Consider the following 27642-nt stretch of genomic DNA (forward strand, 5'->3'; position numbering starts at 1 on the left):
TGAACTACTTATAGGAGTTTAGATTTTATCTTAAGAGCTCTGAGAAGCCATTGACAGTTTTAAGCTAGAGAATGACGTGATCACATTTATAGTTTACGAAGATAACTTTGTGAAGAACACATTGGGTAGAGCCTAAATTAGAATGTGAGAGAATAGTTAGGATATTCTTCTAGTAGTTTAGTTAGGAGATAGTGGCATCTGGAACTGGGGTCATAATAATAGGGATGGGGAGAAATAGGTAGACTTGAGGGATATTTAAGGTATAATCAGTTTTAGGGTAGAAGGATATATTGGCCTTGGGAGAGTTAATAGATACCTCAAAATTATGGAGGTATAAAAAATAAAAAAAAATGTAGGTACCTGGGCACTATGCCTAAAAATTTTGATTCTGTAAGTTTACTGGTGGAGAGTAAGAAGAGAAGATGACTTGGGACTGGGCTCTAAGAAGCACCAACTTTGAAGGGATGGCTAGGGAAGAGAGGCTTCATGAGGCATGAGGACATAGATGAGAAAGGATATGGAAAACCAGGAGACTGATATCACAGGCCAAGGTAAGAGTCTCTCAGAAAGCTTTTCAGTTTCAAATACTGAAAAGAAGGTCAAATAAACGTACAACTGAGAAATATCTATTGGGTTTAGCAACGGGAAGGCTGTCTGTGACATCTGTGAGAGTTGCTGTTTCAGTGAAGTGTGAGCCCGGACGACAGGGGCTGAATTAGAGTGGGTGGATGAATCTAAAATAGGCAAGTGGAGAACAGAGAATATAGGCAACCTTTTCAAGAAGTTTTGCTGTGAGGGTAAGAAAGAAAAAGTAGTAGCTAGAGAGGAATACAGGTCGGAGGGGTCGTTTATTTAAGGCAGAGCTGATTTGAACACATGTAGAATAGGTGGGAATGGGCCAGTTTGAGAGGGAGAATTTGAAAAAGATAAAGGGAAGGGCTGATATCTGAGGTGATACGAGGGAATAGATTTCAGAACACAGGCAGAGAAGGAGGGTACCTAGCTAGTTACAGGAGCCTATTGAACTCTCAGTGTCTAACATTGATACAAACATGGGGCATATCCTGCTGTGCTCCAGACTGTTCCTGATGCAGCTCCCAGCATCTAGAAGACTGTACTATTCTCTGACGGCCTTCACATCTCAACATGTTGAAAGATATTTCTTTGCCTTCCTGCCCCAACAGAAAACCAAAACAAAATCCATTGCTGTTGAGTCAATTCCGACATAGCAACTCTATAGGACAGAGTAGAATTGCCCTATAGGGTTTCCAAAGAGTGGCTGGTGGATTTGAGCTGCCGACCTTTTGGTTAGCAGCCAAGCTCTTAACCACTGCACCACCAGGGCCTCAGTGCCCCAACAGAAAGAAGGGAATTTCCCCTCTTTCTGGGCAGTAGAGTTGGGGTGGGGATACAGCAGAGAAATTTACTACCGGTTTGATAGGCAGGAAACCATCACCTGCATTGCAGTACTCATGTGTAAGGTACTCACATGCAGGTTTGTACATATTAGTTTCTGTCTGGGGGGGCTGCCTTGTAGTGCACTTTAGTCTGAATGAATGAATAATATTTATAATCCATTCAATTAGAGGCTTTAAAAACCATGGTGTAATGTTTATCCTACTGATTCTTTATAAGCAGTTATTGGGGACACACATTTTTCTGGTGCAGCATATACCAGCATTGTCTGTAAAATCAGTGTGACATGTCACTAAGGTCGCATGTATTAGGTGGTTGAGTAGGGTAGTATAGTTGCCATCTAAATTTAATATTTATTATAATAACGATAGTTCTGTTCAATGTGGTGTTTTCTTTTGGTTCTTTAATGCTATTCAGTAACATTAAGATTCTGTGACCAGAACTATTCACCTGTAGGAAAAAAAAAAAAAAATCATGTGTGATAGAGAGTGAATAAAGGACGAAGTAGTTTTTTAAGAAGACTTTTTCCAGTGTAGTTTGCAAAGGATAAACATTTGGGCATTTAATACTTTCTCCATATTCCTGCTGATATTTATATTTTGTTCATTTCATTTATCAAACCTGTAGTAATCAGTTAGAGGTGATGGAAGTTCAAAGAAGAAAACAAGACATATATCACAGTTTTTTTTAGAGGAGGAGACCCGCATAATGGGCTATCTAAAGCCAAACCCAACCCAGTGCCGTCGAGTCGATTCTGACTCATAGCAACCCTATAGGACAGAGTAGAACTGGCCCGTACAGTTTCCAAGGAGTGCCTGGCAGATTTGAACTGCCAACCCTTTGGTTAGCAGTCGTAGCACTTAACCACTACGCCACCAGGGTTTCTAGCATAGCCAAATGTTTACTGTTCCAGCAAATAAGGGCTCAGGAAGCTAGTGCGTTTCTCGTCACATAATACATGTGATACATGTATGTGGTACAGCAAATACTTCTTTTCTGAAATGAAAATCATCTTTTCTGAAGGAAAGGAGCAAAAAGGAAATGGGAATTTTTTTCATTAAATTTTTTAAGGTTTTTAAAAAGAAAGTACTTGTATCTTAGAAACTGGTGATTTTATACCTTGATCTCACAGTGATTTTTATTCTGTTATTATTTTCGCTGTTTCTTTTATCTAGTAAATTAAATTTTGATTGTAACGTTAGGAAGCCAACTTGAGAACCTGAAGCAACTTGAGTGATGGGTGGGAAGTATCTGAGAGCTGGCGGCACTTGCTTAGCTGCTACCTTTTGCTCTTTGGCAAAGAATGACCAGTATCTCTTGTTGCTGTCTTTGACCGTGACTGCCAGAGTTTGCCGGCTGGATCAGCAGGCAGCTTTCCTTATTCAGGGACTGAACCTGCCATCACTGTGCTGCTTGTGCTTGGCTTCACGGCTGTCCTTAGAAATACTTCCCTTAGGGAGAGATAGACCTTTCCATAGAGGATTTAATACCAGCAAAAAATACGAACTTCCACCTTAAAGTACTAACCAGAATGTCTTTTAAAGTAAACTTAAATTGACTAGCCCCTTGCTATGCCTATATGTGAAATGATTTGGGAATATGATTTTTAAAAATAATCATGCGTTTTTTTCTTTGACTTTTAAGTCTGTGCAATTGTTTTCCCTTTTCCCCTTTTTGCAGTTGGATCAGCTGGTTGTGGATGCAGCAAAGGAGAAAAGAGAGATGGAGCAAAAACATTCCACCATTCAACAAAAGGTACCTGAGGGAGAAGCTCAAAGGAGGCTAACCCTCTTTGACGAAATCGTTTGAGGATTGGTTTCAGCAAGGCACCGTTGTGTTGAAACAAATCCTTTATTTGTTGCTTTAGTAATTAAACTGTGCAGCTAAATTCCTCCTCTTTTTGTGAAAAGTGCGATATTTTTCAGATGTTAAGGTATGCATTTTATTATTCTTTTGTATCAAATATATCTGAAAGCCATGCTCTTGAACCAGTAAAACATCAGCCTCTTAGGGCACTAAGTTAAAAGTGACCCTTAGTGAAAATTTAAAAACACTATTCCTAGTTTTAGCTAAGATACCATCAACCCTTGTAAAAAAGGATGTCTGTATGCGCATGCACGCGAGTACTTTGGGGTCCGTGTGTGAGTTTGCTATTACTGGCTTTATAGTTGCTGTCACTCTGAGGCACCCTGCCTGCCACGTGGTGCTGAAACTTCACTGGCATTTCATAATTTGCCTAAGCCTAGGTACGCTAATACTTGAAAAATATGTTTTAAAAAATGAGCACTTAAATTTTAAACCAGTTTTTATTTTTGCACACTAGAAGATTTGAGGATGATAGACCCAAAACTCAACCTAATAATATTGTGTATGGTCAGTGATTTTTTTATGTAGTAATCTGAGAATAAGAGCTTTGTAATAACACAGGCAAATGTAATAACACAAGTATTGACAAGATGCCTTCTGGCATTGCTTTAAGAAATTCTTCTCTCGTGGTATTGAGCAATCAAGTCAAGTATTTTTATGGCTTTTTTTAGAATTTAAAATTCCAGTAAACTAGATCTGGTACAGAAGATATGTCAGTGACAGTAATGAAAGGGAAGGTGGTAATAGAAGTAAGGAGACTTTTTTTCATGTTGGGTTATTAGTACTCAAGGAGAAAAAGTACTAGAAAAGGGTAATTTTCTATCAGATCATCTTTAGTTACTTCTGAGTTACAGTCCTGTGAGACTAACTCCATGTTTTGTTTTGTTGAAGTAAAGTTAGATTCACTTTGTTTGCTTAACTTGTCTAATGACATGGCTATTGAAAGACTGTTAAAAATTTGAGGCCAGTCATTTCTAATTAAAATGAAAGACCATGATATTTGTAGGAATAGGTGAATATTTGCTTATTGAATTTTAAAATGAATATTATACATCTTTTAACTTTTTTTTTCTATTCTGTAACACGTGAAGGATTGATTTTAGGTTCAGTGGGATACTCAAAGTCCGAAACATATATAGATTATTAAATCTAAGAATAACTTCTCTGATTTTAAATAGTACTCACTTAAATGTTTTCCTTTTAAAGAAAGTAATGTTATTTTTGTGCATTCTGAATACTTAACCTTTTTTCTGCCCTTGAATGCTGGCACAGGCTGCATTACAGGTAAAAACAAAAATCCAGTCATCTAAAAATTAAGGGAAGATGGCTAATGTAGTTATTTGAGTTTTTCAAGAATTACTGATTAATTAAGAAACACTGACATTATGAACATCTTTGTGCATACCTTTTGGATATGTACCCACATTTCTGACTGCTGGGTCACAAGGGTTTAGAAATGTTCAGCATTAGTAGATAACATTAAATTGTTTTCAGAGTGTTAGACCATTCTTGGCAGCATTGTGCAAGAATTCCTGTTGCTCCACCTCATCCCAATGTATTGTGAGAGTTTTTAATTTTTGCCAGTGTGGTAGGTGTATATTGATATTTCATTGTGGTTTTAATTGACGCTTCTTTAATGACACTGCTTCCTATGTGTATTTAATCTCTAATTGGGTTTTTGTGTATGGTGTGAGTTAGAGCTCCAGTTTCCTTTTTTTTTTTCACATTGGTAGCCAGTTGATCCATAACCAATTATTAGAAGTCTATTCTTTCCCCAGTTATCCGCGGTGTCTCCTCTGTTCTACGTGACATTTTTGTACATGTGAGTTCTGTTTCAAGCTCTCTATTCTGCTTCATTGGTCTTTAGGTCCAGTTGTGCCAATACTATGCTGTCTTAGTTATCACAGATTTATAGTAAATTTTGATAACTGATAAAGTGAAGCGTTTTCTTCCTTAAAAGTGGTTTGCCCGGTATTGGCTCTTTGAATCTCTGTGTAAGTTTCAGGAGCAGCTTTTCAGGTCCCATAAAAGTAGCTTTTGAGATTTTGATTGAGGTTGCATTGGATTTATGAATCAATTTGGGAGACAATTGATATCATTTTTGCTTTCTTGCTGATTAGGAACCCCAACGTAATCTTGAAAGGAAGTGGTAACAATGGGCCTTGTCTTGTTTGCAATTTTAAAGGGAAAGCTTCTATTAGATTCCTGTCCAATCTTGGTTTTGCCTACTATTCCCTGGGCCCCACACCAGAGCTCAAGTTTCCCTGATGAGGCCAATGTCCTGAAGGTGAACTCTGGCTTCAGTGCTCTGCTGACCTCTTAGGCTTTCCATTTCCACTAAATCTATTGCTTTTGAGTATTCCTTTCTAGGAGCCCTGGTGGTGCAGTGGTTAAGCATTTGGCTGATAACCAAAAGGTCAGCAATTCGAATCTACCAGCTGCTCCTTAGAACTCTTATGGGGCAGTTCTACTCTGTCATATAGGTTTACTTGACGGAATTGACTTGATGGCAGTGAGTTTGGTTTTGGTGTATTCCTTCCTAACTTCTCAGCTCATGAATTCATTTAAAGAGATTTCAATACTATATTAGTTGCTTTCATTATAAAATCATATAATCTGTCACTATCTCTAAGTATTATAAAATATTAATTGATATTAATATTAATTAAATTGAAGACAGTTCATCTCAAGAAGTGTATCTGAAAATTAGAAAATACTTGTATTGCACTTTCAAAGAAGTCTTATGTTTCAGTAGCATCAAGGTTATTAAAAAACTGCTGATTCTACAAATAAAACCTTTATAATGTTGCCAAACTCAGTTGTATCTATTGCCGACTTAATCCTGTCTACATAATTAAGTAAATTATAACTTCAAATAAATTTCAGATGAAGGAGTTAAGTTTTCCTGATTTTTTTTTTTCTCAGAGAAAAAATAAGAAATGTAGCTATTTGTTTACAGATTCTACTTCATTTGATTATTTTGAATTAGCATATGTTTTTTATGGTTAAATTTTGAAAGATGTCAGGGAAGGTTTTTTCAGTTCTGAATTCAGACTGTTTCCTTTTCCCGTCTTAACGGATTCTTGGATTCAGAGGTGACCCTCACTCCACCTCTCCTCGGAGGTGACCCTCACTCCACCTCTCCTCGGAGGTGACCCTCACTCCACCCCTCCTCGGAGGTGACCCTCACTCCACCCCTCCTCGGAGGTGACCCTCACTCCACCTCTCCTCGGAGGTGACCCTTATCCCACCTCCCCTCTGGTACCAGACCCTCACATCCCAGCTTTCTCAGCAGGTGGCAACCCAGCCAGCCTCTGCTAAAATGTTTCTTGTGACCAGATGTTCACTGTTGCCCAATAGGATAGCATCCTGATTTTGATCATTGTTAAAAAAAAATCATTGTTACAGAAGTAATTTTGGAAGTCCTTGGACTGATTTTTAGGGTTTTTTTATTTGGAGGTAGCACCAACCTTGCGGTTTTGTTCTAATTACTTTGGAAGTTAATCAGGAAATAATTTAAATATAGGATTTCTGATTTCCAAACTTCATGAATCTTTGGAGGAGAATCGAAAGTTTGAATTGCGCTCAAGCGCGTGGGCAGTTAGAGGAAGACTGTGAATGAGTGTGAGCCCTCATAAACAGATGATCTCAACATGCGCACCTCAAACTGTGGACTAGGGTTCTCCTCTGCCAAACTGTATTTTGTTATAGGGAAAAAACACTGTGGAGCCTTCATCCTATTTATGAACTCTGTTCCCTTCCAGACAGTGGAGTTATTAGTCCTACCAGATTAAAAAATTACTGTGGTAGTTCTACTCTGTCCTATACGGTCGCTATGAGTTGGTAGTAATGAATTTAGAAAATAGTGGTAGATTTTAGTAATCCCACTTAAATGTACTTACATGCCCTTTTGGAGACCTGGTGGTGTAGTGGTTAAGAGCTCAGCTGCTAACTAAAAGGTCGGCAGTTGGAATCCATCAGCTGCTCCTTGAAAACCCTACGGGGCAGTTCTGCTCTGTTCTGTAGAGTTGCTATGAGTTGAAACTGACTTGAAGGCAGTGGGTTTGGTTTTGATTTTATATGCCCTTTTGGAAGTCCCTGGGTGGTGCAGATGGTTAATGTACTTGGCTGCTAACAGAAAGGCTGGCAGTTTGTGTTCACCCAGAGGCACCTCAGAAGAAAATCCTGGCAATCCACTTTCGAAAAACCAACCGTTGAAACCTTGCGGAACACAGGACTGCTCTTACGTGGGGTTTCCTTGAGTCAGAACTGACTCCACAGCAACTTGTAATTTTTTTTAATGCCATTTTAAAATGAAAATATCTATAAACGTAACATGCTTTATAATATTTAGTGGTTCCTTTTGTCTATTTGTATGTATATTCCTTTGTGGTTTTAATCCGAGTGTATATAAAATTATTATTTTTTATAGTGTATTCTATATAATCTTTAATGTTTTTACATCATCATCATGAGAATTGCTTAGTCCATTGAATTTAAAACACTTTAATATGTTGAAGAATTCTTCTACTATTGAACATTTAGGCCTCTGCCCTTTCTTATGAATATGTTGTGATAACTATCTTACTGCAAAGATTTTCTTCCTTTTGAACTATTTCCCTAGGATATGTATGTTGGTGAGTCACATCAAACGAATATTTTTGTGTTATTTTGTCTAGGATTTCTCCAGTGATGATTCTAAGTTAGAATATAATGTAGACGCTGCGAATGGCATTGTGATGGAAGGGTATCTGTTCAAACGAGCCAGCAATGCCTTCAAAACTTGGAACAGGTAATATATTTTATGACCTGGCCTTGATCTTTCTATGTTTGTGATTTTCTGACTTTCCATGGAATATGGCAACTCTTTCCTTCGTAATCCCCTGAATTCTCAGTTGACAGTACTTTGGGGAACCCAGTCCGCTGAAGATGCTTGTCTAGGAAAAGGAGCCCTTACAAACGGGTGAAAAAGGACAACACTAATTCTAAAATCTAAAATTTGAGCAAGGTTTAAATGAGGAAGCCAGTAAGAATTTTTATAATGCTTGGTCATATATGACTAAGTCATTATAATAAATTTATGCGACCTTCCTCCCGTATTTGTTATAAAATAGACTTAATTGCACGTTATGTATTGAATATAATGGATCAGTAGGACAAGTGAGCTTTTTTTCTTTCTTTTGGTTTCTCCCCTATCTGATGTTTATGCATTCTTTTACATGGTGTCTGAATCTTTAAGCAAGGCGATCCTGATCTTTTCAGCCTTGCAGTAACTTCAGTTAATCAGGATGTTTAGGAAATGGGAATTTTTTAGTGTGTGAAGTGCATGGCTGCTAGGTACTCATTTATTCTAAGCTTGATGACAACCAAGAACTTTGCATTCTTTTTACTAAAATGGTTTTTAAAAAATATATAAATCCAGTGAACGTTTATTGAAAGAATGCATTAAATGTTTTGTTGTATTTCCCTGTATGTTTTAAACATACCACAGTGAAGTAATTTCAGACATTAAGGCATCAAAAAGAAGGTTGGGTTATCTCGGAATCATCCTTCTGAATATCAGTGATTAACCTTTTTGTTCAGGGATGCCTCTCTTTTTGGGGGGGGGAAATGGTCAGAACAATTGTAGTAACTGAATTTAGTATTTGGGTTCTGATTAATTGATTTAATATTATATATTGGTTGGAATGTTTGGATTTCATTTGTTAAACAGGATGTGAATTCACATAATGATAGGGAAGGTGTCACTTTAAAAATGGACGTTAACAAAATAAATAGAATTTTCTTGTTGAGTTTAATTTAGTATACCTTCTTGTTAATTTAAATGGAAGTGTTCCTGCTTTATTGACGTGGTTTCCTAGTGCGCTTATTTAAATTTCTTGGCCATAAGAAAAAAAAAAATTCACTGACATTTGTAAATGTCGGTGATTATTGATCATTTTCCTAGCATTTGATATTTTAGTGGTACATGATTTTTCATATTTGAAATGATTTTTCACTACCCTAGAGTGGATATGGAAAGCCTGGTGGTATAGTGGTTAAGTGCTACGGCTTCTAACCAAAAGATAGGCAGTTCAGACCCACCAGGCGCTCCTTGGAAACTCTATGGGGCAGTTCTACTCTGTCCTGTAGGGTTGCTGTGAGTTAGAATCAAATGGACAGCAATGGGTTTGGTTTTTTGTTTTTTTTTAGAGTGGATATAAACTGGAAAGAGTAATCATTATATTTTATATCAAGCTTTTTTGAGTTATGTAGAACTTTTTTTTTATATATATCACGTGACTGCATGAGGACCTACTAATATGGTCTGGTTGGTAAAATAGACATTGTTTTTATGTGAAAATGAGAAATGAAGACAGTAATTTTAAGCCTCCCGTGGCAGATTTCCCTAGTCAGAGTAGGAAAGTAAAAGAGAGTATGATTGGGCAAAAAGTGTGACTGGTGAATCTTTATAGTAAGTAAAGGTTACCCAACCCGTATGTTACATGATCTTAGAATTGAATTAACCTCAGATTTCAAAGCAACATACTTAAAGTTTAACACAGTGAAAATACAGTAAATCCGTAGAAACTGTACCACTGTGTTGAGAAGCAATGAAGTGAGCTTCCATGGACTACTCCTGTGAGAAGTGACCTCAGGCATCAGGCTGAAGCTCAGTGAGCGTTAGTGGAGAATTCTGTTGCCATTGAGGGCAGGAGAGGAAAATTAATTCTGATTTAAGCATACACCTATTTTTATTATTTGTTTTATGAATTCTTGCCATAGATATTAATATGCAACTAAAGTCAAGCTGTGGTAGCACGGTGGTTAAGAGCTCAGCTGCTAACCAAAAGGTTGGCGGTTCGGATCTACCAGCCCTTCCTCAGAAACCCTGTGGGTCAGTTCTGCCCTGTCCTGTAGGGTCACTATGACTTGGGATGGACTTGATGGCAATGGATTTAGGTTTTTTTGGTTTAAAGTCAAGTAAGGAATAACTTAAGTTCTCAACGTGTAGACATGTTACTATTTTCAAAGTGAAAAAGGCACGAGACTGGTTTTAAAGGCAATGCCATCTATATGTAGTGGAGTGGCAGTCATTGATTAGAATCATAGATGATTAAAATAAGAAAGGGCCTTAACACCATTCTAGTTCAGCATCCTAATTTTGAATAAAGAAATGGAGGTACAGAGAGATTACATGGCTTATTCGGGGTCACAGCTGGGGTTTATGACAATAAAAAAAAAATTGGGGCACAAAACCTGAAACTCCCAAGCCTTACACAGTGGCCTTTTGACATTTTAATACTGCTATGATGTTCCAAATAATTTGTATTTTGATAAAAAGTTCGGCAACTTCATTTAAAAAAAAAAAATTTCACTATTAAAAAAAAAACTTTTTCATTTGCATTATTAGGAAGAAAAGCATGGATAGCAAATAAATTTCATTTTCATATGCCTTTAAAGAAGGCTTTGATTAAAACACCTAGTGAAAAGTGGACTTATAAAAAATATAGCATATAAATGTTATCTGAAACTTTCTTCAAAAAGCAGAAGTCAAAACCCTGCAACTTAAGTTTTAAAATTTTTTAGGTTTTAGTATAGAAACTGTGGCGTCACCAGGGATCAGAATCGACTTGACAGCAACTTTTTTTTTTTTAAATGAAAGGGAAAAGAAAAGAGTTATCTATAAAATGTTATTTAGAATTTTCCTCTGCGTTTCAATTCTTAAAATGTACAATATATATAATTTCTTACATGAGGCTTATCAAAAACCTCATTTCAGGAAACACTTGTAAATAGTTTCTCTTTACCCACGTATGAATTTTGAGTCTGCCCTACTTCTCTAATTAGTTCTCTGTCCAGCTTGATTTAACGTATTCTGCTGGCCTCTGGGTGAAGGACTGGGGATTTATCATGGTATTTGTGTCTTAACTTTAGAAATTCGGGAATCCAGCTACCCAAATACAGAGATTTTTCTGTTTAATGATTTTTTTTCATTGTTTTTGGATTTGTTTTAGGGAACATTTTGTTGTTGTAGACACTATACGGTACCAGCCATTTAATGACACATTTGCTTTATCTATAGTTTTATGGAATTATGCCATATAATATTTTCAAAAGCAACTTTTAAAAAATACCCCCTTCCTGAATGCCGTCTTGGGCGTTGGAAGTGTTCTAAGTCTCACTTTGGCTGACCGATCCGTGATTATCCACATATGGGAAAGTTCATCAAGTTTTACACTGAAGACTGGTGTCTTAACTTTCCTGATGTGAATTTTATACTTCAATAAAATGGGAAATATGACAAAAAAAAAAAAAGAAAATCTTTCTGAGGAAAATATGAATGTGACTAGGAATTGCTAGAAAGTTTTAAAATCTCACCTGCATACTTCATAAATTATATTTTGAAAACATCATTCTTTAATCTGAATTTTAACTGGATGTGTCATATTTTATGTGACGTGACTGGAATAGCATAAGGAGTGAAACATTTTCTGTCTTGTGTGGGCGGTTGAGTTTATTTCTGATTGGTTTCAGATTTCTAGTTTGTGGTGTCTCTTAAGGTTTTATATATATGTTTTTTGGAAGACACATGAGGTCTATCAAAATAATCATTCCTTATCAGGTCATCTTCTTGCCGTGGCAGCTTCTCTTCAGCTCAGACCAGTGCTAGATGGATTATTAGAACCTGTGTTTCTATTTTGCTTTTCATAATAAGTTCAGAAAAGATGAAAAATCAGGGAAAAAACAAGTGAATATTAACATAATTTATTTGGTAAAAAGCTGGTAAAACTAACAAAGAAGCTGAATCATTATCCAGTCTGTGCTGAACGAGAAAATATTAGCTAAAAACAGAAAATGTATTACAGGTATTTTTTAAAGCAAGGTAGTTGTACATGCTGCTAGTATGGATAGAAATGTTTGATATTTTATTTGCTTTTCATTTTAAAATAAGTGTATATATGGATTAAGGATGAACCATAGCTATGTGTGGCCTTAGAGTTTCTCTGCTATCATTTGGTAAAAAAGGGTGGGGTGATAGGTTTATTTGGCCAGTACTATTTCATGATTTTTGAAATTCTTAATTAGTGATCCCTCTTTCCTTATAAAAAGTTTTTATTTGTCTCAGGTTTATATAGATGTACGTGCAGTGATTATTTCCCTTAATTTTTTAGGAGCAGCTTATTAAGATGAGGAGAGATACTAGCTATGTTCTATGACCATAGAGGCAGAAAATAATAGCGGAGGTCTGCCCAAGCATGCAAAGCCCCACCGTAATGTTCCATGGTGTAATTCTTGAAGAATATTTGTGAAAAATCAGCGTTTGAGATTCCTGAGTCGAAATTTATTGCATAAATGCATATATGTATAATATGTAAATAAAATTCAACAAGTAGTTTTGACTATTAGATTATGAGCTTAAGCTTGTTCCTTTTAATTCTTGCTTTTATTTTTATATCATGCTAGTCCTTTGCTTATTTTGCACATTTGCGTTTTCATTCTTTTACCACCTTTCCCTTATGTTTTAATCCTGCCCCATTTTTTTACATGACAGGAAAAAGCCCGATCATATCAGGTACCAAATGGCTTCCTTCCCCTCACCACCCCCCCCACCCTACTCCAGTTTTCTCTTTGGCACGAGAAAGCTCATAATTAATCTGCATTTCAGTTGGATTACTTGCAATGGATAGAAAGTCTCTTTGGAGTTTAAATTGGGAAGAAAATGTCAATATTTTATTTGAGGACTGTCATTATACCCTTTTTAATTGCCCGTCACCTCAGTTGTTTAAATCTAGAAAAGAACGTATGATATGTTCATAGTTATCCAGAGAAGATAGGGATTGAGTGATATGAATATTTTTGTATCTTTTTTAAAAGGAAATAAGCTAGGAAATGTAAAAAAAAAAAAAAAGTAAACGATAACTAGTCTCTGTAGTAATAAACATATTAGTTATGTTCAGAAGAAACATCAGTTCCTAGATTTTCTTTGTTTTACCATTTTTTTCCCCCTGCGAAAAATTAAATTGAATTCGAAATAAAGGAGGATAAGATTTTAAGCTTTTAGTTTTGTTAAACGTTCACTTATTCAGCACTGCTCTGAATATGTGCACAAAACCCTCATCTGTATAGTTCATGGTAAACCTTGTACAGATTTGAATTTTCACTTATACCTTGATTCTTTATTTTAACTGCAGCTCTGGGATTAGTGTTCAAACAGGATAAAAGATAGTTTTTTAATACATGTTTATATAAATATTCCCTCCCCACCCCCCAAGTTTTGTCATCAGGAAGCTCTTATTGGTATGTAAAAACCAGTATTTTTTTTTAATAATAAGTAAAGTATACCCAATTTTAGCCTGAAGTCTTCATTCTATCAAGTTATTTCAATTTGGGATAGATACGAAATGTTCCTTATTTTTTTTACTGAAGCAAGAAATTTTCCTTTCTAGAAAGCTGTGTTTTATTTTGGCTTTGTGGTCAGTTTATTAATCTTGTAAGATAGACTACGATTGTCATCCCAATGCTTTCCTTGGATCGAATTACTTTTCCTGGTACCTTCAAATTCCAGGTACCAGTACATTTTCTCTTTCCCGTAGACTATGAACTATTTATGAGTCTCATTTTTCTTTTTATTAGAACTGTTAATACCTAGCATTGTTTTTTAGGAACAATTAAAGATTATATTCCATTTTACTTAACTGCTTGATTAAAGTCTCAATCATAGTTAAATGAATACAGCTAGCTCTTTTTTTTTTTTTTAAATGGCAGTGGAGGGGAGATAATGTCATAAGACACACAGAGCATAGTACTTCAAAATTCTTTTCTACCTAGGGTATTATATGACTTTTTTCTTTTAGGAGACATTGTCAAATAAATATAAATTTATATTGAAATTAATTTATCTTTCCTGAGTATGGCACCCTGGTGACGCAGTGGTTAAGAGCTCAGCTGTTAACCAAAAGGTCAACAGTTCAAATCCACCAGCTGCTCCTGGGAAACCCTATGGGGTAGTTCTGCTCTCCCATAGGGTCACTATGAGTTGGAATCGACTCAGCAACAACGGGTCATGGATTTTCCTGAGTGTAAAAAAGTGATGATGTGAGAAAGTCACCCAGAAGCAGATAGATGGCAGGAGAAGGGTGTTTCAGAAATACAGGTAATCTGCAAAGTTAGTAATTAGAGAGAAAGGTCTTTGACAAAGAACATGTCTATCTAGTATTTTATTATTACTTGTAGTAGATGCTGGCTAAGATGCAGCAGGTCAAAAGAAATTCCTTTTCTGAAGACCTCAGAAGCATGAAAAGTTTACATGATTACATAGGTGCTTCTCCACTGTGCATTAAAAAAAACTTGAAAATTTTCATCAAATTATATGGTTATTATAATTTGATAAAATACTTATGAATTTTTATGTAGTTCACCCTAGTTCAAATGATTGTAAAAAACCCACTTTAATCATTATCAGAGATTTTGTCCATTGCATGTCATCCCACGTGGCAGGGCTGCACCATTTTGTTTGTTTGTAGGTATTTCCTTTAACATGTCTAACCAACTATGTGTCCCAAAGCAAAACACCCAGAAGTTCTTCCTTTTCTAGCCTGCGTCTTGATGGTTTGCACTTAGAGACACTCCACCTGGCTTTGTCCAGGTGCTTATTTAACAAATCTTTATTTTAATGGTAAAGGTGATACTTTTTTAAGTGACAGCAAAAACTAATAGTCTGTCTAGAAAATGATTTAAAAATGAAAAAGCACCTCCTAGTTATTGTCTCAGCTTTGGAGAGTTAACTTCATTTTTTAAAATAGAAATTCTGAGTCTGTAAATATGTATTTCTAGTGCTTTATATCAGTATCAATGAAAAGGTAGAATCTCTATCTGCTAATAGATTAATAACTAATGTTTACCATAGAAATCATCTCACATGAAACTAATTTTAAAATAATGACCCAATTATCATTTTACCTTTCATGCTTGGTGAGAATTTTTGCTTTTATGAATGGCTTTTGGCTGTGGATTTTTTAAAAGTCTTTAGGTCCGTTTACTGTTTTTTTTTTTAAACAAATCAGAATTAGTAAATATGCCTTCCATAGCTTAGCTTTTCTTCTAAAGAAGATTTTAAGTAAATTGTCTAATAATTTATAATAATCAACGGAAGAGTATAAATAGTTGGATGAACCATCTGTAGTGATAACTTTGATTATTCTGCCTAGAAGTATTTTATGTGAAAGTAAGGCCAAGTTAATTGGTGATTATCTTCTCTTTGATTTCTGTTCTAAAAGGATTATTTAGTTTCCTTTTTTGTTTAACAAATAAGTACATGATGACTTACCTGAAGAAAGGATGAAAGTAGCACACCACTTTTTTCATATGTTTTACTGTGTGTAAATGGATATTTTTATTAATGATATAAATTGATTTCTCCTTTATAATAAAAGCAATTATTTCAAGGGAAAGATTTCAGTTATTTTCGAGGAACCTCAAAACACTATAGATTTTTGCTTTAAAACTGTTATTACTTGGTGATAGCCTAAAGGGTAACAACTTTTATTAGGAAATAAATTTATGCCATTAAACAAATAAAAATATAGGAATTTATTTTCCTAATCTGATTTAAAATGCTTACTCTTTACCTCCACTACATCTCTTATATTGACATCGATTTATATAAAGGAAAGCAAAAGAACGCACTTGTCAAATGTAGTTAACCACAAACTGATATCCAGTACTTTCCCAAATACTTCATTTTTAGCAGCAACTGAAATTATGTTTATGAAAACTTAATCTATTTTATATTTGTTTAGACGCTGGTTTTCAATACAGAACAATCAATTGGTTTACCAGAAAAAGTTTAAGGTAGGTGTTTTGTTAAGTAATCCAGTGAAAACCCTAGTGAGCCCCAAATTTCATTTCTTTACCAGTTTGCCTTGTAAGATACAAGTTCACAAATACTCATTTGTGCAAAAGCAATGCTTATGTTTGGCCACAGGTAAGTGAACTCTAGAGTGAAAAGTGAGGAACCCTGGTGGCACAGTGGTTAAGTGCTTGGCTGCTAACTGGATGGTCAGTGGTACGAACCCACCAGCAGCTCTATGGGAGAAAAGACTTGGTGATCTGCTCCTGTAAAGATTACAGCCTAGGAAATCCTGTAGGGCAGTTCTACTGTGTCATATAGGGTCATTTTGAGTTGGAATTAATGCAACAAAAACAAGAGTAAAAAGGATCAACATTTGATCCTTAGCAGCAGAGTGAATTATGAATTCCTAGTTTTGAATGGATTTTTCTGTGTCCCAGAATTATTACTTCTGTTTCTTTATATGTTTTTCTGTCTAACTGTGTGATAGAAGTAACGCTGACATTTCATAGTGCTATTTGAGGCTGAAGGGGAATAAGCCTTTTAAGAAGTATCATGTTAGGGTCAAAGTTGATACTATGGGAAAGTTAAAACTGATGTTAAATTATAAACGTAAGTAATTTAAATAGAAACGTCTAAATTTGTTAATGTTTTTACGTGTTTTGTTTTTCCCAACCTTATTTTAAGAGTAGTTTCTTAGCACTGCTGTAACAAAAATACCAGAAGTGGGTGGTTTTTAAAGAACAGAAATTTATTTTCTCACAGTTTAGGAAGGTAGAAGTCCGAATTCAGGGCACTTGCTCTAGGCGAAGCCTCCCTCTTTGGGGGAAGATCGTTTTCAGTTTGTGTAGGCCCAGCACTTGTTGGTAGTCTCCATATGGCATAGATATTTTCTTGTTTGTGCTTATTTGCTTCTGTGCCTAAGTTTCTCTTTTATGTCTCACAAGTGATTGGTTTAGGATGTACCCTACATTGATAGGGCCGCATTAAGATAACAAAGAAAACCCTATTCCCAAATGGGGTAACAGCCACAGGTATAGGAGTTAGGATTTGCAACACACATTTTTTGGGGACACAATTCAATCCATAACAAAGAGTAAGAAAGTTTTATTCATTAGAAAAGCACATGATGTGGAAGTGTTAAAAGTAATTAGGAAAAAAAATAGTTCTTTGATGACTTGATTTTCACCTAGTTAGCCATTATGAATGATCTATTCAGCTGTAATTTTCAAATATTCACTTGTGAGATGACACAATATGAAATTTTACTTGCTAGGTTCTACTGAGGCAGCCTTCTTCATCCTGAGTCCTTAGTGTAACTAATTATTTCATGGTTTCTTCTACTCTGATAAACTTGGTTTTGAGTTTATATTTTTATTAAGTAGTAGAACATGATAAAAACATTCTCATTTTCTTAAGTATTTCCAGGAGGGTATATAGCCTCATTTTTCCTAAGAGTAATTTAAAATTGATTTGTTAAAGGCTCCTTTTTGGGAGGAAAGTAGTTCTTATTATGTGTGCGTGAGGATTAACAGTAATGGATAGGAAGGTAAGTGGAAGGATGTTAACAGGAAGCTAATATTCATTGAGCATCTACTAAGTAGCAAGTGTTGGGCTAAGCTCTTAACATGAACTATTTAATCCTTATGCAACAATTTCATGAGGCAAATACAATTACTCACAGGATAGAATTACCTTTATTGGTCACATCTGTGGTTGCGGACCTTTATCTGTAATCAAATATAGAATATAAACATTTGAAAGTAGACCATTTCTTCCAAGTAATGTTTTTAAAGGTGTAATTGTTGGTAGTAGTATTTAAAACCTAAGTTGGTAAGTCTGGGAATTTTGTTTCCTTTTTGTAGGATAACCCCACAGTGGTAGTTGAAGATCTCAGGCTCTGCACAGTGAAACATTGTGAAGACATAGAACGAAGATTTTGCTTTGAGGTGGTCTCTCCAACAAAGTGAGTGGCTTTAAAGAATGTGAGAGTTGTTGTTATGTTTCTATAGATTATCCGGGAGAACTCCCCAGAGCAGAGAAAGGTGTGCCTTTGACTCATGATTATCAGAGCTAAAGAAGATAAAAGTGTTTTTAAAATCAATTTTAATAGTTAATTATTAAAGATATTACAGTCATATACTTATGTAACTTCTGCCTTATATACCATATTCTTTAAAATTCAGTAGAGATTACTGATAATGCCGATATGAAAACTTTTTTAGCTGTCCCAATAATGAACTGAAATCATACGTCAGTTTCCTTGAGAACTATAATTTCATGTTTTAAAAAGCTACTCAATAGAAAAAATTAGGGTTATGTTTATCTGGTGAATTTAAGAATTTATTTTTAATTTAATGCACGGGAATGGACGACTGGTTTTCATTAGATAATTTGTCTTAATGGTACCTTAATTTCTTCATGAGCATATTTTGCCCTAAAGATAGATGAAATAAAACCTGTTTTCAACAGAAATTATTATTTTTTTTAATTAGAAAAATATTAAATAACAAAGAAGACAAATTTAAAGCTTTTTTTTTTTTTATTGGTTATTTTAATGTCTGAGAAAACAATACGTTATTTCTTTTTAGAAGTTGTATGCTCCAGGCAGATTCTGAAAAGCTACGCCAGGCGTGGATTAAGGCTGTTCAGACCAGTATTGCCACTGCTTATCGAGATAAGAGCGATGAATCAGAGGTGAGTAAACAGCACTGCAGTACCAAATAGTATGTTGCCGGTATTAGTTTTGAAAGTCTGGGTTCATTCTCTTGATTTTTACCTGTAATCTTAATATCTGAATATGTGTTCCAGATTGGTGTGAGCCATTCTGATGTTAGCGTTTTCCCCAACAATAGTTTATATTTTAGTTAATAACAAAATAATTTGTTTTACTTCCTTTTTTTTTTTATTGTGCTTTAAGTGAAAGTTTACAATTCAAGTCAGTTTCTCATACAAAAACTGATTCGCACATTGTTCTATGACCCTAGTTGCTCTCCCTACAATGTGACAGCACACTCCTCTCCACCCTGTATTTCCTGTGTCCATTCAGCCAGCTCCTGTCCCCCTCTGCCTTCTCATCTCACCTTGAGACAGAAGCTGCCTATATAGTCTCATGTGTCTACTTAAGCCAAGAAGCTCACTCCTCACCAGTATCGTTTTATGTCTTATAGTCCAGCCTAATCTTTGCCTGAGGAGTTGGCTTCAGGAATGCTTTTAGTTCTGGGCTAACAGAGAGTCCAGGGGAATGACCTCTGGGTTCCCTCCAGTCTGAGTCAGAACATTAAGCCTGTTCTTTTTACTAGAATTTGAGGTCTCCTTCCCACTTTTCTCGTACTCCATCAGGGATTCTGTGTTGTGTTTCCTGTCAGGGCAGTCATTGATGGTAGCCAGGCACCATCTAGTTCTTCCAGTCTCAGGCTGATGGAGTTTATGTGGTCCTTTCTTTCTTTTGGGCTCTTATTTTCCTTGTGTCTTTGGTATTCTTCATTCTCCTTTGCTCCAGGTGGACTGAGACCAATTGATGCATCTTAGATGGCTGCTTGCTAGCTTTTAAGACCGGAGACGTCACTCACCGAAGTGGGATGCAGAACATTTTCTTAATACACTTTGTTATGCCAGTTGACCTAGATGTCCTCTGAAACCATGGTCCCCAGACCCCCTCCCCTGCTACTCTGTCCCTCAGAGTGTTTGTATTCAGGAAACTTCTTAGCTTTTGGGTTAGTCCAGTTGTGCTGACTTCCCCTGTATTGTGTGTTGTCCTTCCCTTCGCCTAAAATAATGAATGTTAAGGATGTGAAATAATGAAATAATGAACGTGGAAAGTATTTAAAATTAAAACTGAGTAAAAAGCAAAAAAGGAGAGAGCAACATTGCTTCTTAGCTGAAGACTCCCTGGAGAAGATAAACTTGATATGGAATCTTTGGGTCATGTCTAGCTTCAGCTTCCTAAAGAGTTTACAGACTCTTTGGGGCAAGATCATGAGTAAGACTTGGTAATGGAACACACCACTCTTGAAGCATCTGATGTGACCGTGGAATGGACCTAGTGATAAATAGCTGTCAGGCATGTGGTTGGCAGAATGGGTTGCTCTATATGTTGTGTCCCGAAGCCTATCTTGGCCAGCTTTCAGCTCCCAGCAGTAGATCAAATCAGAATCGTTTCCAGTAGGAGATAAGAGTACTCAACTGATCAAGCGGCAAGGCATAGAGAGGAGTGTAGAAATTTCATCAGTGGCCAAGTTCACCTGGACATTGTTGGGTACATATGATGGGAACATTGGCAAAGGGCATCTTGTGAAGATAGCCATTAATATGTTGATCTCTTGAATCACACTCCCATCTGGACCACTTTTCCTCTAAGCTTGCTCTACAGCTGTTAGTTTGGGATTATCTATACAGTCATTCTGAGTATTCTCTTCTTTCCTGTAGTCCATATCTTCATCCTTCTTGATTTATCAAGAAGCACTTGAGTACTTTTGTTAGTAGCTACCTGAAAATGAGAATTTTGTGAGTCTTGTCTAAAAATGTTTCTATTCTGTCCTTGTATTTGTTTGATAGTTTGGCTGGGTATAGAATTTTTAGGTTGGAAATAATTATTCTTAAGAAAGTTAAAAACCTTGTTTTTCTAGTTGCCAGTTCTGATTACTAATCTTTTCTAATTTCTTTTCAAAAGATCTCTTCTCCAATTTCTGTTTTTTTTTTTTTTTTCTGGAATTTCGGAACTGTATTTTTTTTTTTTTCCTTTTTTGGTCTTTTTTGGTCTACTTTCTGCGAGATAGTCTTAGTTAATCTTCCATATCTTCTATCGACTTATTCAGTTCTCCTAGGATATATTTAATTTTTAAGACTTCCTTTTTGTTCTCTGAATGTTTATAAATATAAACCCATTCTTTTTTGCATGGATGCAATATTAGATCTATGGATCTTAACCTTGACTGCACAGTTAGATAACAGAGGGGGCTTTACAGAATCCTCACAGGTAGGTTGTATCCCAGAGCGATTGAATAGAGTTGGAACCCAGGCATTAATATTTTTAAAAACTTCCTGGGTGATATCCATGCACAGCCAAGATTGAGAACCACTGTGTTAGAGGGTTTCTTTGGCTATCTGGTAATCTGCTTGTGATTACAAATTAGGGACTAAAACCACCTTAGAAGCTCTGAGCACTTATTGCTTGTGAGCTTCAATGAATGCTGGACCATTTTTTGAGGACAACCAGAGTCAGGCTCTTTGGAGTCTTTTTGGCTGGTATGACTCTACAGAGAAGACTCTCCAATTTCTCACCTAGGGACTGGCTGAGAGCTAAATGCTGGCATCCAGTGCAACATTCAGTATGTGTACAACTTAATCCCCTGCCTTCCACTGTTCAGGTGACCTACATTCAGAGATGTTTTGTTTTACTCATGAAAATAAACCTTTAGTCATGTATTTATGTGTGGAGAGAGAAGTCCTCAAATGACATGAAATTGAGATCTAGCTGCTTCTTAATTGTTCTTTATACTTTTATCCCTACTTCAGGCTTAACTGGTAGAAATCCTTGAGCCCTTTGAGTGTTGTGATATAAATTGGATAACTCTTGGGTTTTCTTAGATAGCCTTAGATATGGCTTAGAGACGATTTCTGTTTTGGGTCTGCTTAGTCAGTTTTTTTTTTTTTAGTCAGTTACCATTCTTTCAGCTATTTTTTCAGCTCCCTAAATTTTGTTGCTCTTATTTTCTTTCTTGTTCTCTCTATTCTTGTGGTAGGCAAATGCATTTTTCTCTTGCTTTTTTAATTGTGGTAAAATACATAACACAAGATTTACTATTTTAATCATTTTTGAGTGAACTGTTCAGTGGCATTAAGTACATTCACAATGTTGTATAATCATCACTACTATCTATTTGCAGATATTTTTTATCATCCCAAACAAACTCTATACTGTTAAACAATAACTCCCCATTAGCTCCTTTCCCCAGCCCCTGGTACACTCTATTCTATTTTCTGTCTCTAAGAATTTGCCTATTCTAGACATATAAGTGGAATCATACTACATTTGTCCTTTGGCATCTGGCTTATTTCACTTAGCATAATGTCCTTAAGGTTCATCCATGTTGTAGCATATATCAGAACTTCATTACTTTTTATGGATGAATAATATTCCATTTTATGTAAATGTAAATAGCACATTTTTTTTATCTGTTCCTCTGTTGATGAACACTTAGGTTATTTCCACCTTTTAGCTATTATAAACGATGCTGCTATGAATGTTGGTGTACAAGTAGCTATTTGAGTCCCTGCTTTTAATTCTTTTGGGTATATACCTGAGAGTGGAAATGCTGGGTCATAAGGTAATTCTATTTTTTTAATTTTTTGAGGATCCACCAAACTGTTTTCCACAGTGGTGGCGTCATTTGCCCACTAGCAACACACGAGGGTTCCAGTTTCTCCATATTCTCGCCAATATTTATTTTCTGGTTTTTGTTTGTTTGACAGCCATCCTGGTAGGTGTGAAGTGATAATCTCATTGTGTGTGTGTGTCTTTCTCATGTTTCTCTGACTATGTATTTCCAGTGAAACATTTTCACATTGGTTCATACAGAAACAAGATTTCGTAGGTATATATTACAAAATAAATGTGACGTTAACTTATTCTACTGTACGTGATGTCACTTTGACACCGTAAGATCCACTTCCCCATCATCTATTCATCTAATGATTTTAACAATTGAATCTGTAATTTCATTAGGAATGAAAATAATTTCTAATTCTGGCATTCCTTCTATATTTATTGACTTGTGTTCTTATGTAAAATATAGCTTGTCCTCATCAACTGGGGCTATTTAGCTGCTGTAATAGAATGCTTAATCCTTTGTCTTTAAGTATATATTTGGTTGATTTATTAGCTCCCTCAAATGGGGACAGATTTCTAACTTTTTTGGTATCAATATAGACTCATAGATTTTTATAAATACAATGAATCCCAATCAACTGACATAATTTACCTTTTTGATGGTTATATTATCCCAACTTTGTCCATTAAGAGCTCTGGGTAATGCCTTTAAAAAATAACTCTCTAGTTTTAGTGGAGTTTTGAGAGGGAGCAAAATTAGATGTGTGTCCAGGTCATTTTTATGAAGAAGCCAGGTGGCATTTCAGAAAAATCCTGTGCTATACAAAATCATGCACAAAAAATAACAGGAATGAAGGGGGGCAGTGGTGGTTCAGCGATAGTATTCATGGCCTGCATACAGGAGACTCGGGTTCAGTTCCTGGCCAGTGCATCTGATGTGTGGCCACCAGCCATCTGACGGTGTTGGCTGACATGTTGCTATGATGCTGAACAGGTTTCAGTGGCGCTTCCAGACTAAGACAGACTAGGCAGAGAGGCCTGACAATCAGCTTCCAAAAATGAGCCAGAGAAAACTCTATGGAGCATAACAACCCAATCCACAACCGATTATGGATTGGCGTAAGACTGGGCAGCATTTCATTCTTTTGTGCACAGGGTCACCATGAGTCAGGGGCCATCTTGATGTCAGCTAACTACTGCTGTACTTACCTTGTGCAGCCCCACCTAGTGACTCTTGAATTGAGTTTTCAGGAAGGGCAAGAAAAGGCCAGATTATATTTCTAATGACTATATACTAAAGTACTGGTTAGTTAAGGCTGAAATGTCTTTTAGGATAAGACTTTTTATATATCGTATAGAACTGTGTCTTTGCATTTGGTCATTATCGCTACACACACACAAGTGCTTACTCAATATTCTTTATTATTGATAAAGACTTTGCTTGTGTGCTTAAAAAATTAACTTTTTATTTACCGGCCATCTTTAGAGTATCTCCTAGCTTATGTAATAGCCCGTGAGATTTTAGACGTTGTGTCTTCTGTTGATTGACTCTTTAATTATAATTATGTAATTGATCTATAGTATTTAGCTGTGCAAGACCATACCTTTTTCCGGTTACTCAAGTTCACTGCAGTAATTGAAGTGACTTGTTCACAGTTCATTGAACACTTTGGCAAAAAGTTGGTGTAAAGAAATAATTTATTTTCTCCTTGAGTCTTCATAGTCTTGTGTTTACTTCATTCTGTCTCCATCCTGAACATCAAACTAGTGTTCCCCTTTCTCCGTGCCCTCATATCTTGTCCATATCTCCGTTGTATCCATTATTATATATAATTTTACATGTGTGCATGTTTCTCCCCACTAGACAAAAAGCCCATTGATGGCAGAAGGTTTATCTTAGACTCATGCTAGGTCTTTAATAACTTATTGACTGGGACCTTCTGTTGGGTACATGTAGCATGCAACATAGTATTAGAATCTTTTTTTTTTTTTTCCCCCTAAACAAGTAATTCTTAATTATTTTAGAAGCTGGATAAGAAATCATCTCCGTCTACAGGAAGCCTAGAGTCTGGAAGTGAGTCAAAAGAAAAATTATTGAAAGGAGAAAGCGCACTGCAGCGAGTCCAGTGTATCCCTGGCAATGCCAGCTGTTGTGATTGTGGTCTGGCAGACCCACGGTGGGCCAGCATCAACCTGGGCATCACCCTGTGCATTGAGTGCTCCGGGATTCACCGGTGGGTAGTCCTGCCCAGGGTGAGAGACTTCTTCTGGGCAAACACACATTGTGAATTGTGTCCCATTGGTTTGAGGGCCTTCTCCACTTTGTTTATTGAACTGCCAGTTTCTCTTTTTGCACCTTTCATAAGGTGGATAAAGTTCTAGTTTGAAAAGTGCTTTTGAGGACTTTGCTACACCATTTGTTATTAACGAGAAGACCTATCCCTATTTGTATCTGTGTTGAGGGCCATCTTGGAGATGTCACAATGAAAGATAAGAAGAATTTGTATGAACATGCAAATAGAGCAGAGACTTGATGTTTTTCTTATACTAATGTGGTCTTCTTTTTTCCACCTAGGAGTCTTGGGGTTCATTTTTCAAAAGTACGATCTTTAACTTTAGATACCTGGGAACCTGAACTTTTAAAGGTACAAATTTATGAGTTTCTCATTTTAACAGTGAGCTAACTTGTGTTGCAGAGCACATCTGAGGCTATTTTGGCCAATCTGGTGTTTTCATAATGGGTTTTTTAAATTGCAATGTGTGTGTAGCATTCCCAACTGTAACTCAGTTCACTCTCTAAGGAAATCAAATTTCATACATTTTTTTTGTTTTCGCAAAAAATATCCTAGCTTCTGTGACTCAGTGTTAATCTTTTAGAATTATATAGATTCTTGTTAAAAATATGTGATATATTGCTATAGAAAGCTCCATAATGGATTGGTTTAGCACAAGGGACCATTGGTTTATTTTAGCATAGGACCATTTGCAAAGATTTGTCAGGGTAGGGGTCATCAAACCAAGGTATCCTTTTAGATTAGAAAAATTGGTTGAGACTCATCTGTCTGGTACTTCAAAAATATGACTGAAACTTAAAAAAAACCTTTGAAATACTTAAATGTAAATTATAAAGAAAAAATAATTTACTTTAGTTCTTAGTTGTTTAAAACTCACCTCTCTGGCCTTAGGTGCTTTTTTGAATTAAGTCATCAGGCTTTGTGAGTAATATGCAGAATTGTGCTAGTCGTAGTGGGGATAGGAAACCAGTACAAGATGGATTCCATATGCGGAAGGAGCTTAAAGTAAAAACTAAAAACCAAACCTGTTGCTGTTGAGTCGATTCCGACTCCAATAGACCCTAAAGTCAAGCTAGGGGAAATAATGTAAATAGGAATAAAGAAGTGAGATAAGAGGTGTGAGCCCTTGATATTTTAATTTAGATTTTAGATTAAGAGATGCTGGTATAGAGGGTACTTAGCAAAAGATGGAAGTAGTCTGGGTCAAGCCTTCAAGGGTTAAATTTCTAGGGGAAAGTGAAACTATCCTTCAGGTAGGTTACATAGCTTCACATGAGTAAAACTTAATGGCACAGGAAGAAATGGAAGGCAGAATGGTCTTCTGGAGGTCCCAGAGTGCCACAGTGCCGAGCTTAGGTTCGATTTGATATTTCTTTATTCTAAAACTTTAGGGAGAAAATAGGGAACTCTTTTTCTTTGGGCAGTTAGTTAAGTGTAGGAAAAGAGGAGTAATTGGAGGCAATTGAGGTGAGATTTGCAAACCTTTCATTATTTTAATTAGAACACATTTAACAAAGAAAAGCTTTAAAATAACAGGTATTGCAAAAGGATAAAAAACCCAAAAAACAGTAACCACCTATATGATTCTACCCCAGATATAACTGTTGTTAATATTTTCCCAAATATTCTTCCAGATCTTTATTCTGTTCCTTTATAATTTCTTTAAAAGTTAAAAAAAATTATAAATCAGTAATATACATGACTAAAATTTTGGAAAATAGGTAAAAACTCTCGTAATCTTTTCTTCTTAATAAAATTTGTTTTTGGTGAAATTCACTAATATTTTTATAAGAATAGTTTGTGTATTTGTAATCATAGTATTCGTGTGGATTTATTTATCATATAGTATAAAATATGTACCTAACTCTTGATGTTTTTTCCAAATTCTTAACTAGCTTTCCCAGCATCAATTATTGAACAGTGCTTTCCCATCATCTTGTTCTTTCTTTTTTCCCTCCGTTAAATTCTTGTAAACAGGGTTGATTTTTGTGGTATCATTTCTCATCCAATGGTAAATCTCTTATCTCATAGTACCAGTGCAGGGTTTTTTTTTGTTTTGTTTTAAAGGCTATTATATAATAATTAGAATATTTACTTTTTAAAAATGAAAAATATGCTATAGAAAACTGAAGGTAATAATTCCTCAAAGAAGAAAATAGCACACTTAAAATTTACAAGAGGTAGCTGGGCTATGGAAAGGGGCAAGGGAGAGAGAGAGAGAGAGGAAGTGGGAAAGGAAGAGGGAGGAGGAGAAGGCCAGAAAGGGGGCAGGGGAGGAGAAGATGGAGGAGGAGAGAGAGAGAATAAAAACAAGAAAAGGAGACCCTGCAAAGAAGAGGGATGTGGTCAAAGTAGGGGGATCATGAAAGGGGTCCTGACTAAGGACAAGAGGAGAAGGGAAACCATTGTCTCCTGTCTGTCTAATGTATACTCTCAGAGAATGCCCTCCCCAGACTTGGCCCCTTTCTTGGATCAGACAGCATTTTTATCCTCTTGCTGTCCACTGACTCATATGTCCCAACCACTTAACCTCTGTTCTCTGCAGCTCCCAGTGAGGTCAGCCCAGTGTGCACCAGTGTTTCCTTTATCCACTAGGATTTGTCAGGGAAGTGGTTTGAATGATCCGCAGAGGCTACAAATATAACTTATTACTGAGGTTAGGGGAGTTTGAACTGAATTGAAGAGGTGCATGGAGAGATGGAAAGGAAAACTAGAGTTTAAAATTTTTGGAACATTTAAATAGGAATTGGTTGTTATTTGGAGATAGAACCTAAGAAGAAAGAAGCATCCAAGATTAGTTTCAACAGGTTGTGAATTGGAAAGATTTGAATATTTGTAGGAACTGGAAGACAGTGAGGAGAAACCTGTGAAAGAATGCACATCTAATTTTTAACTTCCTGTCC

General features: G+C 36.0%; 1 protein-coding gene across 8 annotated transcripts in view; it reads left to right on the top strand.

The window, feature by feature from the left end:
• The window catches only part of ACAP2 (ArfGAP with coiled-coil, ankyrin repeat and PH domains 2), a 150854-nt gene that overhangs the window by 93970 nt on the left and 29242 nt on the right, over window positions 1-27642 (top strand). For 7 of the 8 annotated variants that reach the window (XM_064269642.1, XM_064269877.1, XM_023551650.2 and 4 more), the window contains 7 exons: window positions 3097-3171; window positions 7962-8074; window positions 16065-16116; window positions 17980-18080; window positions 18706-18811; window positions 24471-24679; window positions 25021-25090. In XM_064269642.1, coding sequence (XP_064125712.1) covers window positions 3097-3171; window positions 7962-8074; window positions 16065-16116; window positions 17980-18080; window positions 18706-18811; window positions 24471-24679; window positions 25021-25090 — 726 coding nt within the window. The remainder of the gene's footprint in view (window positions 1-3096; window positions 3172-7961; window positions 8075-16064; window positions 16117-17979; window positions 18081-18705; window positions 18812-24470; window positions 24680-25020; window positions 25091-27642) is intronic. The other variant, XM_064269910.1, reaches the window with a different exon arrangement.

This window comes from Loxodonta africana, chromosome 1, assembly GCF_030014295.1.
Source record: "Loxodonta africana isolate mLoxAfr1 chromosome 1, mLoxAfr1.hap2, whole genome shotgun sequence".
NCBI classification, from domain to species: Eukaryota; Metazoa; Chordata; class Mammalia; order Proboscidea; family Elephantidae; genus Loxodonta; species Loxodonta africana.